Below are 17,802 nucleotides of genomic sequence, written 5' to 3' on the forward strand. Positions count from 1 at the left end.
CAGATCGAGGCGTCTTTAATAAAGGGCGCCCTGAACTCAAATTTAAAGAGCCCAGTTCCCCCCCGCAAAAACATTTGGACCCTCCCATCATTGATGGCATGATTCCCCCCCCCCCGCCCTCCCCCCACCCGCCATATGCACAACATATAGACTGCTGACATGAAACCCTTCCTCCATGCCCCCAAAGCATCGTGGCACTCCCAGTGCATTGCCCTATATGAGCCACCTCCATCAGGCTCTGATTCCTCCAGGTCCCATCCCCTTCAGGCTCTGTCTCCTTCAGGCCCTGCCAGGGCACTGCCCTGCGATGTTCCCGACCATCCAAGGGCTGCAATGGCCTCTGAGCCCCCGGCATGGTCATCATGCTGGTCTCCTTTTGTGTAGTGATTTGTGCCAGCTTTACGCCACACTGGCGGGTGGGGAAATAATGACGTTCCTGGAAGATTTGGTGTTTGCATATTTAAATGTATTTAAGCCCATGGTAATCAGGTCACACCCTAGATGGGCATGAACCTCATGACGTCTGCTAGGAGGGCCCGGGAAGGTCACAAACTGCTTTGCGCCTGTTTTAGGCCTCTGGCTGAATTTTTCCAACATAGCAGGATTTGCGCCAGGCATAACAGAGCCAGAGAATTGCCCCCTCAATAGCCAGACTTATTGGAATGTATTAACGGTAACTTTGCCAATGTGGACTGGTTCAATGGGCAATCTCCACTTCCATCATTAATGTCAGCTGTTTCCAATAATTGCTCAAACTAATCTACTTTCATCAAAATTTCAGAGCTTGTATTTCAACACATTCATAAAATCATTTTATTAACTTTTTGTCTATTTATAACTGGCAAGTTTCACGTTGCCTTTTGCATCTTGAAGGATGTCTTCTCAGATCTAATATGAATTTAGTAAATTGCCTTAACTAAACTCTCACAGGCGAATAATGTGTGTTTACATCTGTAGTCCCTACACAATAAGCACCCTATCTTAACAGGACTGTCCAGCAAGTACTGGGTGGAGGTTAAAAGTTTCTCCATACACAGCACAAGCAGATTGGCAAATGCCACACAGGCCAATTCTGCAACAACTTTGGGAGTCAGAGGCACAAAGGAATTGGGAGAGGTCCTGGGGAAAGGACATCCATCGATTCGTAGTAACAAAATGAAATGTAGTGCAGGGAGGTCTTAAACTGGGAGAAAAAGGATTTAAAACTTTCATGGTCATGCTTACAAAGAATGACCGCAGGAAGTAAGTCCACTAAAAGCAAGACTTTTCAAATAGATGGCAAAGGAAAAGTAAAAATTTATATAAGCTGATGAAATCGTCCTCTCCTATCTGGTAAAGAATTATATTAAGTCTACAATCATCTAAAATAAATCAAAATATTTACATAGAGACTCAGAAAATGATGTATGTACCTAATTTAATCTTATTTTTAAAATTTAACTGATTGATATTTGCCTCTTTTTGTTCCTGCTACCTGGTTGCCAGGCTACAGCAGCATCGAAAGTGGCCAAAGTTGAGGAGGCCTAGCTTCAAGTCCTCGTGAGTGACTAAAAGCTATTTTTTAGTATTTATCAAATAGGGAAGAGATCACTGTTAAGGTGGTGGTAGCAACTTAAAGTTTTCAATTCATTTGCATTCCTGTTTCTTCAATTTTGCGGCTGCAACTCTTTAATCTTAACTTTGCTCCTAAAATGTTTGTTATTGCGGTATTATTGGCAAAGGCATAATTGCATAGAGGTGACAGTAGCTGTGATTTGGCAGTTGGGATTGCACAGAATTGATTACTTTTGACATTATGCCGCTTGGACAATGACATCTTTATTAAAGCACACCACAGGAGCATGCTGTCAGGGTGCTTTCGGGTGTACATTGCTGTGCCAATGAATCAAAGATTCTGCTCGGTCCTGTCTCTTTCAACAGCTTTTTTGTTCTTGAAGAAATAAGGTCTTGTCTTTTTTTTTCTTGCTTCATGCCAAATTCCCTGTCTCCTTAAGTTCCGTGTACTCTGCAGTCAGAACTGCCTCTTTCTAGTATCGAGGCTCTTTGTGGTGTTTTATGCTGTCAGGGTTGTTCTCTGTTGGGGGAAGGGAAAGAGAGAGAGAGGAGCAGAGGGTAATTATCCGGCGGAGAAATGGGACAGCTGCAGTGACGGGTGTGCTGGTTCAGTCCCAGACTTGCTCATGTCTGCTGGCAGAGTGCCGCAATAAATTGACACGAGGCCTCTTCACAGAGAAGCTCTGACGGCTGCATCGTCAAAGACCATCCTACAAAATGGCCAGCTGCCATTTATGAAGTGACAATGACAAACAGCCAAGGGAGAATCACTTTTGAGCAGAGAAATGGTATGTCCTGCAAAGAGATCCAAAAGATAAGGGCAAAATAATCTGCACAAAACGATCAAATAAATGCTGGTGCCTTAGATTCCAGTCAAACTGGCAGCATCCCTGCTAATGTTGGCAGGTTCGCCCAATTTAAAAATCACAAGCAGGTACCCAGGCCATTAACAGCACAGCTGTATGTCTGATGGAGAGGTATTGCTAGAGCCACCTCGATAAGAAAGTACAAATGCCCTTGTGGCCGTAATTATCCCTCCGAGGTCCCGGCAGGCCTCTCACATGCGATCCCCTTCGCCGAGAGTTCTTGCCTCCAATCGTGTTCTTTGCTGCACTGACAACCTTGAGCAGGTCCAGTGGAGGCTCTGCCCCTGAACAAGGTCATGACCTCGGGTACCTGGATCACAAACTCCTTTCCAGCCAGTCCACCACACTCCCACTGGCAATGCAGTAGGAGTGTGGCAGAAGGGTAAAGGGAATTAAGCTCTAAATTGTCTTTCTTCCTTGAATAAAAAAAACGCTGTGACTTGAGTCTTTAAAGATTTGGAATTAAAATTGCACCAGTTTTGAACCTGAAATAAAACTTCAGCACTTATCAATCATCCTATTAAATTTAAACTTCCTACTCCTTCCTGGTAATATCTATCAGCTTCACATCTAATTGTCATTGATTTGCATGTTATTAATTAAAGTATAGATCAGTCTAACAGGTAAATACATGGCCCTAATTTTCCACCATGAGATACAAGAATATTAACACCCAACATGTATTTCTACAGTTACTCCGTTTTAGCAGAGGTATTTACCTATTCATTTTAAACTTGTAGCTTGTAACCCACAGAGCAATTTTATGGTATTAAAAATATGCCTTTGTTGGAATATTGTAATTTGTAAACAGATACTGCCCAACCCGCTACAGCCCTGCCCCTTTCACCTACTACTCCCCCCCCCCCCCCCCCCCCCCCTCTGCTTATCTCCCATCATGGTGTTCCTTTATCTCAAATTCACCATTTGAAGAAGGATTTCTTTGTTAGCAGGGACTCAGTGCTATCACTTGTGCTTTGGTGTCACTAGATTGTAGGTTCAAGCCCTATCTGGCCATTTCTTTCTTTGGCTGCAAAATTATTGTCCTCAAATTGGCGCTGTGTTTCCGACATTACCACAGTGAATGCATTTCAAAAGTGCTTCATTGGCTATTAAGTGCTTTGAGGCATCTCTTGCTCCAATTTAGCAGGGGATCACTAAAAGATGCCAAAGTAAATAGAACTGCACAGACTTGATCTTTATCTTTCAAGGCAACTACTGCACTTCTCTGATAATTCTAGATATATCTGCAGGTTAGGTTCTTATCCTGACAGTGGCCAATGGAACGTTAATATTAATTCCAAATGAATTGAAGTTGCACAGCAGGCATGTAGTCAAATGAAGCACGGTGGTCTTTCCTGGGCTCCTATATTTTTATGGTGTCAGTACTAGATGACAAATCAGTTCAAGATAATAGATCACAGATCATTCCTATCGACAGATTTCCTTCGCTTTATTTCATCTTACGTTGTCCATTTTGTCCATTTCACTAATAAACCTTTTTTTTAGTGCGCAGGTTCATCGTGTTGCTGCTGCAGTATTGCTTTTCTGTTAGCCTTAGACGTCTAACCATTAGTCATCTTTCATTGCCTTATTTTCCCAAGGAGAAACCTATCCAGCCACCTGGATTGTCCAAACCAAGACTGAGAGTCATTTGTCCCGCTTGCTTTTTGTTGTTTTTCTTTGGATTGCCTTTTGATTTTCAGCTTTGACCATTTCCTAACTCTCACAGGCTATGCGGTTCACCTAACAGGACCTCCTCACACACTGCCATTCATTATATTTCTGTTTTTCCCTCCAAGTAGCAAAACTTTCTAATTTTCTTTTTGTGCCATCTTTTATTGATGTGACATTTTGAAAACAGCATAAAATATGGCTTTAATAAATTTCCTGAGAACACAAAATCCTTTCCTTTGGGTTATTGGCGGAATGCAGGTACTGGTCAGCTGCCTGTGCCAGGTGAAGTTATCACTAGGGGCCCTGGTTTTATAAATTGGGAGGGCAGCTATGAGGCATCAAGCAGACATCCTGATACAACCCAATGGATTGAGGATTAAGGAACAAGCCAAGGCAGCTTCCAGTATGATGGTCAGGCATTGGGAGTTGTTATCAAGAAGCCTGGGTGTCCAAGGGCAAACGAAGCCGAGATCATTTCCATGGAAATGCTTCACCAGGGAGCCACAAAAATGACTTTTCACTTTGGTAGGCCTCTTCAACTCCATTTTCTGTGGAACTGGTGAGGATGTGCACAGAGCAGGCTCCAACCAGTTTCAATCTATAATGGCAATTGGTCTCCTATTTGCATCATAGGACCCAGATTTTCACATTAAAATGGACTTATAGCCCGATACAAGCAGGTACTTTGGACTACTTGGCAGTAGGCATGAAATTAGCAGTGTGGGTCAGCTACCTCTTATAGAAACAGTCCCGTTTTAATTCCCATTAAAATCAATGTGTGGAGTTTAATTCTCACTCTCATAAGAAATAAGGATTAAGATGAAAACGTTTCTCTAAATGAATGATTTTATTGGCATTAAGACAGAACAGTTTTACAGGTAAAGATGCTTACAAACTTCTCCAGCATTATAATTGGCTCCTCAGAAGGAATATTCTGCAGCTTTCAGGGACTGAAGGGTTAATTCATTGATGTTTTCCTTGAATTGCTTCTGGTCTGTCTCCTGACAGTCACAATAAAATGACTGTTTTATATCCCTGTTACAGCAACTTGCTGATGACTGTTTTTTTGCCCCTTTCTCTTTTTCATGGCTTGAGGAGCCAGCTGTTCTAGTTATGATTTGTTTTATTTCTAACCTTGTCCTTATCTCCCTTCGAGTACAGTTTGGCTCTTGAACACAGCAGTTAGCCTCCAACAATTTGAAGCAATGACAATATCCATGATACTTTTCGAGCTTGGCCAAGCTTCCCAGCATGCCTTCTAATTTCAGTCAAGTTCTGTGTTCTTGACTTTGTTGTGAATCAAATTCTGATCTTTTAGCACATCGTCTAAGGTGTCCAGCATATCATTTTAGTTTTCCTTAAAACTGATATTAAAAGTCGATATTGAAAAATCCAAAATCCTTCAAATGTAAATGAAAATCGAGGAGTTTCCGAATGGCCGACTGACCTACAGCAGTTACTGCTGCTGGAAAGTTGAAAATCTACCCCTTGATGCAAAAGGCAGTGATCAAGCACTTGTTCAATTTGGGTGCAGTTGGAAAACTAGGAATTGCAGATTGGCCATACTTTATACACCCCAAGCATATAAATCAGGCAAGATGTCAACTGGATGATATATCCGCAAGTGCCAGTTTTCTGCCTGTAGCCAAAATGGAAGTTACTCCATTTATTACTGATAGACTAGCACCCAGAGCAATAGGCTCAGAACAACTCAAATAAATGAACTGATGATTCATTCAGCAGAGAAATAAATCATTAGATTGTATATCCTCAGGCCAAAGATTTATGAAACAAAAGCAAAATACTGTAGATGCTGGAAATATGAAATCAAACAAAGTGCTGAAAATGTTCAGCCGATCAGGTAGCATCTGTGGCGAGAGAAATCAGAATTGGAAGATAGGGGTTAGAGATTAACAATTTTAAACACATAAAAAGCCAGGGAAATGGGGGAAGAGGAGCAAATAAGAGGAGGAAGAACCAAAAGTCTTTGATTGGCTGGAGGTGACGAGCGATTAAATGTCAAAAGGGATGATGGGACAAACATAGAAAGAGATGGACCCAGAGGGGTTGAAACTTGAGCTGGAGGTAAAATTTGCTGCCTCTCGCAGCGGGACTGGCCAGGCTTTGACTGAGATGACAGCTTCAGGACCCTGCTGTCCATAATTGGATGACAAAAACAAAGGCCATTTTGGAAACTGCCTCCATGAAGAAAGCTCCCCCGGTTCTGTTCCCTGTACCTGTCGGCTCAGGAACCCCATTTGATCCCAACAACAGGGTCCCAAAGTCTGTGCAAAGATCCTGCCTACTAACTGTATTCCTCTGTCCACGGATGCTGCCAGACCTGCTGAGTGTTTCCAGGTTATTGTGAATTGACACAGTCTCTGATACTCTGAAATCACTGCTTTCAATTGGTTACCGTAAAGAGTCTCACAACACCAGGTTAAAGTCCAACAGGTTTATTTGGAATCACAAGGTTTCGGAGCGCTTCGTGATGAAGGAGCAGCGCTCTGAAAGCTCGTGATTCCAAATAAAACTTGGACTTTAACCTGGTGTTGTGAGACTCCTTACTGTGCTTACCCCAGTCTAACGCCGACATCTCCACACCATGGCTTCAATTAGTTAGTTTGAATTACCCAGGCCTGAGGACAGATTTATGTTCTTTTCACCTCTGGATGACCGTTGTCTTTTGCTCAACATTCTCCTCTGACATATCCATTCCTACAACACAAGTTGGGTAATTTTGATTTTTTGTGATAGTATAAAACAGACAGTAACGTCCTGGCAACTGGTTTTAACTCTCCTGTTATTTTACCCATTGAAGTAAAGTGAGCTGCTGATTTAGTATCACACGTTATACACTATTACACAAAGTCAGAATTAACTCCAATATGCTTATTATTCCTCTTAGAAATACAGAAACATGGGAAATAGGAGCAGGACTAGGCCTTTCGGCCCTTCAAGCCTCCAACCTTCATTATGATCGTGGTTGATCATACAACTCAATAGCCTGATCCCACTTTCCCCCCCATATCTTTTGATCCCCTTCACTCTAAGACCTATATGTAACTGCTTCCTGAAAACATTCAATGTTTTATCCTCAACTGCTTTCTGTAGTAGCAAATTCCAAAGGTTTACTACTCTCTGGGTGAAGCAATTTCTCCTCATCTTACTCCTAAATAGTTTACCCCGTCCCCTTAAGACCCCATGTTCTGTACATCCCCACCATCGGAAATATCCTTTCTGTGGCTACCCTGTCTAGTCCTGTTGGAATTTTTTAGGTTTCAATGGGATCCCCCCTCATTCTTCTGAACTCCAGCAAATATAATCCTAACCAATTCAATCTCTCCTCATACGTCAGTCTCGCCATCCCAAGAATCAGGCTGGTAAACCTTCACTGTACCCCCTCTATAGCAAGGACACTCTTCTTCAAATAAGGAGACCAAAACTGTACACAATACTCCAGGTGTGGCCTCACCATGGCCCTGCATAATTGCATCAAGACATCCCTGCCCCTGTACTCGAATCCTCTCGCTGTGAATGAGACTGTCATGTCATCATTCATAAAATAGATCTCAAGGAATCCTGAGTTATTTGGGAACCCTAGCTACATCCTTCCTTTAGCAAATGGTGCTGGCACCTTGATGTGGTCACACTGTAACTATCCTATCCATGCTGCCCCGACTCCTCGTGATTTTGAATACTCTATCAAATCTCCTCTTAAGCTTCTCTCCTGCAAGGGAAATAGTCCCAGTTTCTCCAGTCTATTTGTGCAACTGGAGTTCTGAAACCATTTTCCTGAATCTTTTCTGTACCTTCTCTAATGCCTTCACATCCTTCCTAACATGTGGTGCCCAGAACTGGACACAGTCCTCCAGCTAAGGCCAAGCCAAAGCTTTATACAAGTTTAACGTAACTTCCTTGCTCTTCTACTTTATTCACCTCTTAAAGCCGAGGATATTTTACTAACCAGACCCTCAGCTTGTCTTGCCACCTTCAATGACTCAGACACTTATATACCCAGATCCCTCTTCTCTTGCACTGCTTTAGAATTATACCCTTTATATTGTGTCTCTCCATTCTTTCTCCCAAAATGAATCACTTCACATTTCTTTGCATTCAATTTCATCTGCCAGTTGTTCGTTCATTCCACCAACTTGTCTAGGTCCTTTTGAAGTTCTACCCTATCCTCCTCACAGTTCACAATACTTCCGAGTTTTGTATCGTCTGAAAATTTTGAAATTGTGACCGGTATCGCAAGGTGTGGCTCATTTGTATATATCAGGAAGAGCAGGTGTCCTAAAACTGACCCCTGGGGAACTCCACTGCAAACCTTTCTCCTGTCTGAAAAGCACCCATTAATCACTCCTGTTTCCTATCACCCAACCAATTTTGCATTTGTGTTATTACTGTCCATTTTATTCTATGAGCTGTAACATTGCTCACGGCACTGTTGTACAGCACTCTATCAAATGCCTTTTGGAAGTCATGTCTGCCACATCAACGGCATTGACCTCATGAACCTTCTCAGTTATCTCGTCAAAGAACTCAAGCAAGTTAATTACACACAATTTGTTCTTAAGAAAACTATGCTGGCTTTTCCCTGTGACTATTAATTTTGTCCCAAATTATTGTCTTTTGAAGCTCCTCCTCCCTCTCCTCCACCCCCCCCCCCCCCCCCCCCCCGCCCCGCGTGCCAAGGTTAAATGGACTGGCCTGTAGTTGGAACAAAAGTGTAACATGTGCAATTCTCAGGCACCACCTCAGAGTCGAAGGAATACTGAACAATTATGGCCAGTGCCTAATGCCTTACCAACTTAAAATAAAGACAGCCTATCCAATACCTCCTCCTTTTCAATTTCAAACCCGTCCAGGTGTTTGAACTATCTTCTCTTTCACCATTACCTGTGCAGGTCCTTGGTAAAGACAGATGCAACGTATTCACTTAGTAGCTCAGCCATATCCCCTGTCTCCATGCATAAATCCTCTTTTAGATGCCTAATTGGTCCCACTTCTCCTTTTTACCACCTTTTTACTATTTCTATGCTAATAGAAGACTTTTGGATTCCTTTTTATGTTTGTTTTCAATCTCTTTGCATCCACTTTGCTTCTCTTATTTGAATTTTTAATTCCCTTTGACCCTTCTGTATTCAGCCTAGTACTTGGTTGCATTATCTAGTTGACATCTTCCATTGCACACTTCTTCATCTTGATCTCTATCTCTTTTGTTACCAAGGATGGTGTTGATTTGTTTGCTCTTCCATGGTGGGAATTTATCTTGACTGTATCTGAACTCTCTCTTCTTTAAAGGCAGTCCTTTGTTCAGTTACAGTTTTGCCTGCCAACCTTTGATTCCTATTTATTTGGGTCAGATGCAGCCTTATCCATTGAAGTTGGCTTCCCCCAGTTAATCGGTCTTATTCTGGATTGTTCCTGGGGTGGCATGGTGGCACAGTGGTTAGCACTGCTGCCTCGCAGCGCCAGGGACCCGGGTTCGATTCCTGGCTTGGGTCACTGTCTGTGCAGAGTCTGCATATTCTCCCTGTGTCTGCATGGGTTTCCTCTGGGTGCTCCAGTTTCCACCCACAGTCCGAAAGACGTGCTGGTTAGCTGCAATGGCCATGCTGAACTCTCCTTCAGTGTACCCGAACAGGTGGGCGACTGGGGGATTTTCACAGTAACTTCATTATAGTGTTAATGTAAGCCTACTTGTGACACTAATAAATAAACTTAAATTTAAAACTTAACTTGTCCATAGGCAACCTAAACCTTATGATACAACAATGTCCCCTAAATGTTCTCCTACTCAAACTTGACTCACTTGATCCACCTCATTCCGAGGAACCGGATCCAGCAGTGCCTCCTTCCTCCTTAGACTGGAAAGATACGGCTGTGGAATATCTTCTTGAACACACTCTAGGAACTTGAGTCCCCTTCTGCCCTTTACGTTATTACTATCCCAGTCTAGATTCAAACAATTATAGACCCGATTATAACTTGGGCAGAGGAGAGATATAACAGGAGTCATGCATCTCCAAGAGTGGTGGTGGAGAGGACCATCAGGCAGCTCAAGATGCACTCAATAATTCTTGCAGCTCTCTGCAATGCCCCCACAGTTTGTTTCCTCTAGCTAGTGGCCTATTGACTACAATAAACAATGGAATTCCCATTCCTGATTCCTGGGACAAAGTGGTCCAAGTGGATGTCAGTGGGAAAACATTTAAGGACAGTGACCATTGTTTAGGCTAGCTATGGAAAAGGACAAAAAAGCAATGCAGGGTAAGAATAATTTTCTCAGGGAAAACTGGCTTCAATCGGGTAAGATCAGATCTGGGCCGAATAAATTGGAGTCAAGCATTGGCCAGAGAAATGACAGCTGTCTTCAAAGAAGAAATAGTTCAGGCACAGTCAAAGTATATTCCCTCGAAAAGGAAAGGTAGGGCAAACAAATCCAAGGCTCTCTGGATGATAAAAGAGATTGGTCTGAATTTTGTTTCTGGACCCGGAAGTGCATACAATCTCACGATAAGATGGCAGGAGCATTTCCTGAAGTCATCTCGCACACGTGCAATTTCAAGGTCAGTGGACGTGTACACAAATTGGATGCATGTCCGCCAACAATTCAAGGGCTAATAAAGGCCATTTAAAGCTCTATCGACAGCAGCTTTATGCTATTCATGCTATTTTTAACTCATTGCATGGGGAAAATGAGTGGGCACCCATTACGTTTTATGGATTTCCTCATCCAAGGGCAGGATAGCTGTCAAATCACATATCAATATGACTCTTCCATCTTCACAAAATCCCTACAGTGCAGAAGGAGACCATTTGGCCCATTGAGTCTGCACCAACAACAACCCCACCCAGGCCTGATCCTCGTCACCCTATGTATTTATCCCACTAATCCCCCTGACCTATACACACTGGGACACTAAGGGGCAATTTAGCATGGCCAATCCACCTAACCTGAATGTCTTTGGACTGTGGGAGGAAACCAAAGCACCCAGAGGAAACCCACGCAGACATGGGTAGAACATGCAAACTCCACACAGACAGTTTCCCGAGGCCAGAATTGAACTCGGTCCCTGGCACTATGAGCAGCAGTGCTAACCACTGTGCCACCGCACTGCCCATGACTCCCCCTTCCCTTTCCTCTGTGCTTCTGTGCTACCTGCGATGCCATGGGCTTGGCTCTGGCTGCACCTACAGAACTGGACACTGATTGTAGAATGAGATGCACTCAGGGGTTCCTGCACTACCTGCTTCTTTCTTCTTGACCACCTGGTGGGCATCCATTCCCTCTCTTCCTGCATACTCCCTTTGTTATCTGTAACTAATAAAAGTGTCAATTTGTTTTGCTTTCTAAATGGTTTTTGAGTGAATGCAAAGGTATATTAAAGGCAGTACAGCTAGCAATATCATATAAGGTGAGAATTAACTTTCAATTTGTATTGTGTTTATTGTATGCAAAATATGAATGGCTACACGTGATGCTTTCTTTAAGAAATTTCTTTATAACAGTAAGTGTTGTGCCTGAGGTCAATCATTATTTGTCTTTTCAAAGAATTCTTCCTTTCCCTTTTGCCTATGTTAAAATTGTGATGTGTGTGTTATCAGTCTGTGCCTGGTGAGTAGACTTGTTCAAGTTTTTGTCTATTGGGCTGCGCTACCTCTAATTTTGCTTAAATAACAAGTTGATATTGGAGCAGGTGCATGTCTGCATGCAAACTCCGTGCTTCAGCAACAACAGCCATGCACCATACGTGAAAGTAATCCACTTCAAATCTTTGTTTCTGCCAGCAGAGGACAGCTATGGGATGGATGGGAAGGCTAATCCAATCAAACTGCCAAACTTCACAGAAAATATCAACTGGGAAGGACTTGAAAACTTGTACAATGTGGATGAAAGCTTGTTTGAACACAGGCATAATTATAGCCTTAGCTTTGGTGACTGGACTAATTACTGGAAGGATGTAGATAGAATGTTTGCACTGCTGAAGACTTTTTCTGGACACATTCAAACTTCTGAGCCCAATGCATCAAGTAAGGGCGGGACTCTTGATTTGTTGACCATTGACACCACAGCACTGGACGTGGCATCAACTGCATTGCCTATTTTGGGAAATGTGTTCTCTACTGAGCCAGAGGATGAATCTAGTGGCCTGACTGTATGGGAGGCAAAAGAAGAACAACCTGCTGTACCTATAGACTTCAGCAGTACAACTGTAAGTACGGCTGTTACGAGTGGTGAGAGCGCAAAGGAGAAAATGATAAATTACAACCGCGTACCCGATAAGCATTTTTCAAATTCTGAATGGTGGAGACATAATTGGACACAAGCATTGATGAAAGAATGGGTGGAGCTGGAAGATGACCAAGGTTTCAGTGGGAACGGCCTGACGGAGATTGAGACCAGAAACAGCTTCTTTCTGCAGCGAAGCGGCATGCTTCCATCACCCAGCAACCAGAATGAAGTAGAGGAGGAGGAAGCGGATATATTCGAAGATCAGACGTACTTCCCTGCTGGATCTGTTGGTCAATTTTACAATAAAGCTTTCACATTTCCACACGAAACCCGGGTCAGCGATAATGGGGAACCAGCACGTGTCCAGCTTCAGGAGGAGCCCCAGAACAGTGGAGAGGGAATTCAAGGGAACTTCAGTACAGAAGGCAGTGCCTTTCCCCCACTCTCCTTTCATTAACTCGAAACCCACTAATTATTTATTTGGACAACAAGTGAGAACATTTAAGTTTTTTTTTAGATTTGTGAGGTCCAAGCAAAGCACATTCCATTTCCTTGGGAGATACATTTCATAACAGAGCAGCCATGACAGAAATATGGCATGCACTTGTATTTTAGTAGCATTGTCTGGAATGAGGGAACAAGAAGCTTAAACTCTTATAAATGTAATCTTTTACAGCTCTTTATATAAATATATATTTAAATGTTCAGTGTTATGTAATTGAGATCAAAATATCCCGAGGTGCTGCAAGAGATTCTCCAAGCTTCCAATTAAATGTTCAGTGCGCAGAGATTCAGCTGCTTCAGCCAATCTTATAGAGGGCCTCAAGATTAGGACCTTTCCATTCACCATACACCCCTCACATTGATCCGCCATTATTAGAAGTTATATGAGTACAGCAGTGTTTTCTTCTTACAAAATACTTTGCACTTTCAGAATTCTTCACAAAATATTTGCAGAATTTGGTTGCCAAGTGTGGATGTATTAACAGTGCAGAGCATCGGCTCAGTAAGGTTTTCTAGCTGATCATGTTAGCTGTAATGTGTAAAGGAAATTTATTTCTGTGTTCTTCATGCTGTAATGTGCTGTCACATCAATTGTTCTTTTCTCGCAAGTATTTTAAGATTGACGTTCTATTTTTGCTTTTGCATTTTTTTATTTACCTTGGCCTGTTTTTGAATTTCTTTCTTTAATGAAGGAACAAGGTGAAGTCAAAGTGCTGGATTTTATTTCACTTCGTTACTTTTTCCTATTACTTGGCACACATGCACACATAATGGGACATGACATTAAAGGGATATTGTATTTGTGAAAATGTTTTGCAAATTTGCCTTGTTGGTTGATGGGGAAAATTCACCTGTCACTTTTACCACAACGTTGAGTGCAAATGTCATTCCAATGCACTTCCAATGAGATTTAAAGCACTGTGTTCCTAATACATTAATAATTGGTTTTCAAGCACTTTTTCATCAATATGGTGCCCCTTTAAGAATAAAGTATAGGTAAAAGTACTTACAATTTACTTGGTGTGTAACTGTTTGATACATCTGTTTATAGTTCAAAGGCCTTGTTTAGCACAATCCCTAGATTTATTTGCATGAAGGTTTATATAATCTGTGTAGGTTTTACAGCGATCACAGATTCTTTTTATTGTACACTGACAATGCCATACATTTCTAAGCCAATGTAACACATGTGGATGGGTTAGAGATATCAGACTAGTGCAGTTCATGATATTTTCTTTAAAAGGATAAAATTTGTATCAGTGTGTTATATTTTGTCTGTAATCTACACTGGCCATACTATTTACTGGTAATTACATGTTGCTTGTTTCTGGATAAACTTGCAGTGATTAAACCACAATGCTTAATCCTTCTGAGATAATGTAATTGTCCTTAGTAATACAGCATACTATTAACAGACGGTGCCAGAGTCACAACTGAATTAAAACACAGTGAAGTTCACAACAGTGTATGTGTAATTATAGATATCCTGTAATGAGTTAAATATTTGTTAATTGTTAGAAGATCCCAAGTACATTATTTTGATCAAAGTCCTAAAGCATTGTAAACGTTAGTTTTAACTTTGTCTGATAGTGTCAAACGTACAATTCTAAACTAACTAGCGGCTGCACGCCCTGTCAGATTCTTCCTTCCATTGATTTTGGTAGTGAAGAAATGGGTGAAGTTTATAATTGACACCCCGTCCATTATTGGCCATTATTACACCATCACCCAAAGTTGAAATTATTCTACTGATTTTGCTAGAAATGGTAAACAGGAATAATTGATTTACTAGATAGCATTATCAATGGAATAACCCATCTTTAATTTTGGATTCAGGTGAGAATTAGAAACTGAGCTTCACTCACATAAAATATCTAACTGAAGTCACTCATTCAGATCACTGCTGCTGTTGTTCCCAGAGATCCATTATTTTTCCCATAATACTTGAGAATTAACACCTACCTGTTGAAACTAGTTTGTGTCAGTATATGGAAAAAATAATCCAAATCAGTTCAAAAACTGGGCAGAATTTTCCCAGATGGGTTTCAGTCTCTGTGGGATGGGAAAATCCCAGAAATTGACATCAGGTCAGGATCCTGCCACCATCCCAGCTTTTCTCAGGATGTGTTCTGGATCTGCAGGGAACCCCTGTGGGTCTTACTGAAAAGCAATTGATGGAATTAATAGGGCAGTTAAGAGCCATTTCAACAAAGAATTCCTTCTTTCACAACAGCACACAGCTTCCAAGCAGTGTCAGAACCTCTTCAGGATCTCCAAGGCAAGTGCGCAGTGGAATACATTTCTTCAGTGAAACTGACAAGCTGGGAAGGCTTTGATCAGTTAACTGAAGAGCTCCAGCCATTGCCAGATGAGAGGTTACTGTTCAAAGCACTTCCCCTCTCAGAGAGTGCTCTCACTGCTTGCCAGGAGATTGCCAACTTCTTGAAAGGCACTTCACCTGTCTCATTTTCTTTCAGCTGCATGGCCCTGCTGCAACCTTGAACAGGGTATGGGAGCAACTTGTACAGTTCCATGCTGTACTTCTGCTGCCATCAAAGCGAAGATCCCACACAATCAGCAATAGCAGCAGCGGCACTAAGAGCAAGACCAGCAGCAACACCAGATACTTTCTCCTCAATCGCATACCCCTCCACAGGCCATGGAGTGGATGGGCACCCAAGATCCATCTCCAAGGAGGCACCCTCCCCCCAACCAACCAACTCGGGGTCCACAGGCAGAGAATCAGCACTCTCGGCAATTTTGACCACAAATGGCTCAGGAGGCGCAGGCTCTCAGAGCAGGTTGTTGCCGATATCAACAGCCATCTGGAACAAGAGCACCTCCCCAGTGGAGCAGGTGGGCACACATTGCCAATGGCTGACCTATGACAGAGACTACAGGTAGGGCAGCACGGTGATACAGTGGTTAGCACTGCTGCCTCACAGCAAGAAGTCTCACAACACCAAGTTAAAGTCCAACAGGTTTATTTGGTAGCACAACCCACTAGCTTTCGGAGCGCTGCTCCTTCATCAGGTGAGTGGGAGTTCTGTTCACAAATAGGGCATACAAAGACACAAACTCAATTTACAAAATAATTGTTGGAATGCGAGTCTTTACAGGTAATCAAGTCTTAAAGGTACAGACAATGTGAGTGGAGAGAGGATTAAGCACAGGTTAAAGAGATGTGTATTGTCTCCAGCCAGGACAGTTAGTGAGATTTTGCAAGCCCAGGCAAGTCGTGGGGGTTACAGATAGTGTAACATGAACCCAAGATCCCAGTTGAGGCCGTCCTCATGCATGTGGAACTTGGCTATCAGTCTCTGCTAAGCGACTCTGCGTTGTCGTGTGTCGTGAAGGCCGCCTTGGAGAACGCTTACCCGAAGATCAGAGGCCGAATGCCCGTGACGGCTGAAGTGTTCCCCAACAGGAAGAGAACACTCTTGTCCTGGCTGGAGACAATCTCTTTAACCTGTGCTTAACCCTCTCTCCACTCACATTGTCTGTACCTTTAAGACTTGATTACCTCTAAACACTCGCATTCCAACCATTATTTTGTAAATTGAGTTTGTGTCTTTATATGCCCTGTTTGTGAATAGAACTCCCACTCACCTGATGAAGGAGCAGCGCTCCGAAAGCTAGTGGCTTTTGCTATCAAATAAACCTGTTGGACTTTAACCTTGGTGTTGTGAGGCTTCTTACTGTGTTTACTCCAGTCCAACGCCGGCATCTCCACATCATGGCCTCATAGCACCAGGGACCCGGGTTCGATTCCCGGCTTGGGTCACTATGTGTGCAGAGTCTGCACATTCTCCCCGTGTCTGCGTGGGTTTGATCCTGCTGCTCTGGTTTCTTCCCACAGTCTGAAAGACATGCTGGTTAGGTGCATTGGCTATGCTAAATTCTCCCTCAGTGTACCCGAACAGGTACCGGAGTGTGGCGACTGGGGGATTTTCACAGTAACTTTATTGCAGTGTCAATGTAAGCCTACTTGTGACACTGATAAACTTTATAAACATCACTGCAGCCCCTCAAATCCCCCATCAGACTTCCAAGTAAGAGCAGGAGACCTGGTGGGCTATGTCTAGTTTCCATTCCTGTGGTTGTTGCAGCCTTAAAAATCCAAGTCTGGACAGCCCTTGTAATCCATGCTGGCTTGCCTTTCATTACAAGTGAAGACGTTTCATTGACAGAATGGAGACGTTACCTGGACTGCCCTAACTGAACAGAGCTTCCGGAAATGGGATGATAATTAGTTTGCTCGGGGAAAGACCATTGGCTGGGTGCACAGATCAGTGAATTGGGGTCCCAACATTCCTGAAAAGATGAGAAGATTCCGTCCAATGATGCACTTGCAATTGGTTCTTTAATTGGATTATTTTATTTTTCTTCTGTATGAGTTACCTCAAGCAATTTATTTAAAAATAATGCAAAGCATGGAAGTCCAATTTAAAACAGAAAACACTTAAAGTGCAAAATAGGTCCGTTTGCAAATATCTTGTGCGCCTCGTGTGGATAACAGACCCGATGGGGGCACATAAAATTCAACCCTTGCAGGCCCTTTAGAAAACAGCTGCATCATTTTTATTTTGTTATTTTATTGTTACAAAACATTTGTTTTTTGTTCATTCATGGGATGTGGGTGTTGCTGGCTCGGCCATTTCAGTGGGCATTTAAGAGTCATCCACATTTCTGTGGGGTCCCGAGTCACATGTAGACCAGACCAGGTAAGGACGACAGATTTTCTTCCCTGTTCTTATGGAGTTGGGAGGTGCAGGAATTGCTGTATATTCCTGGATAAACGTATGTTGTTCAAGGTCTTGGAGAGAATACATTACTGCTGCTTTACCCACAAGGCTGCTGTTTGAGTTTGTGCTTAAATTGGGCAAAGTTCTCTCACACATTTGGCTGCTAATAAGCGGCAGCACTAAAAACTCAAACTCAACAATAACTGCAATTCTGAGC

At 42.6% G+C, this 17,802-nt stretch overlaps 1 protein-coding gene across 2 annotated transcripts in view; it reads left to right on the forward strand.

Annotated features, from left to right (window-relative positions):
• The window catches only part of sulf1 (sulfatase 1), a 423,430-nt gene extending 409,139 nt beyond the window's left edge, over positions 1-14,291 (forward strand). The window contains exon 20 of one of the 2 annotated variants that reach the window (XM_078217099.1): positions 11,895-14,291. In XM_078217099.1, the coding sequence (XP_078073225.1) occupies positions 11,895-12,793 (899 nt within the window). In that variant the 3' untranslated portion in view covers positions 12,794-14,291. Of the gene's footprint in view, positions 1-1,485; positions 1,611-11,894 lie in introns of those variants that run through there. The other variant, XM_078217098.1, reaches the window with a different exon arrangement.
• The last annotated feature ends 3,511 nt before the right edge of the window (positions 14,292-17,802 follow it).

Source organism: Mustelus asterias, chromosome 7 (genome assembly GCF_964213995.1).
Source record: "Mustelus asterias chromosome 7, sMusAst1.hap1.1, whole genome shotgun sequence".
NCBI lineage: Eukaryota > Metazoa > Chordata > Chondrichthyes > Carcharhiniformes > Triakidae > Mustelus > Mustelus asterias.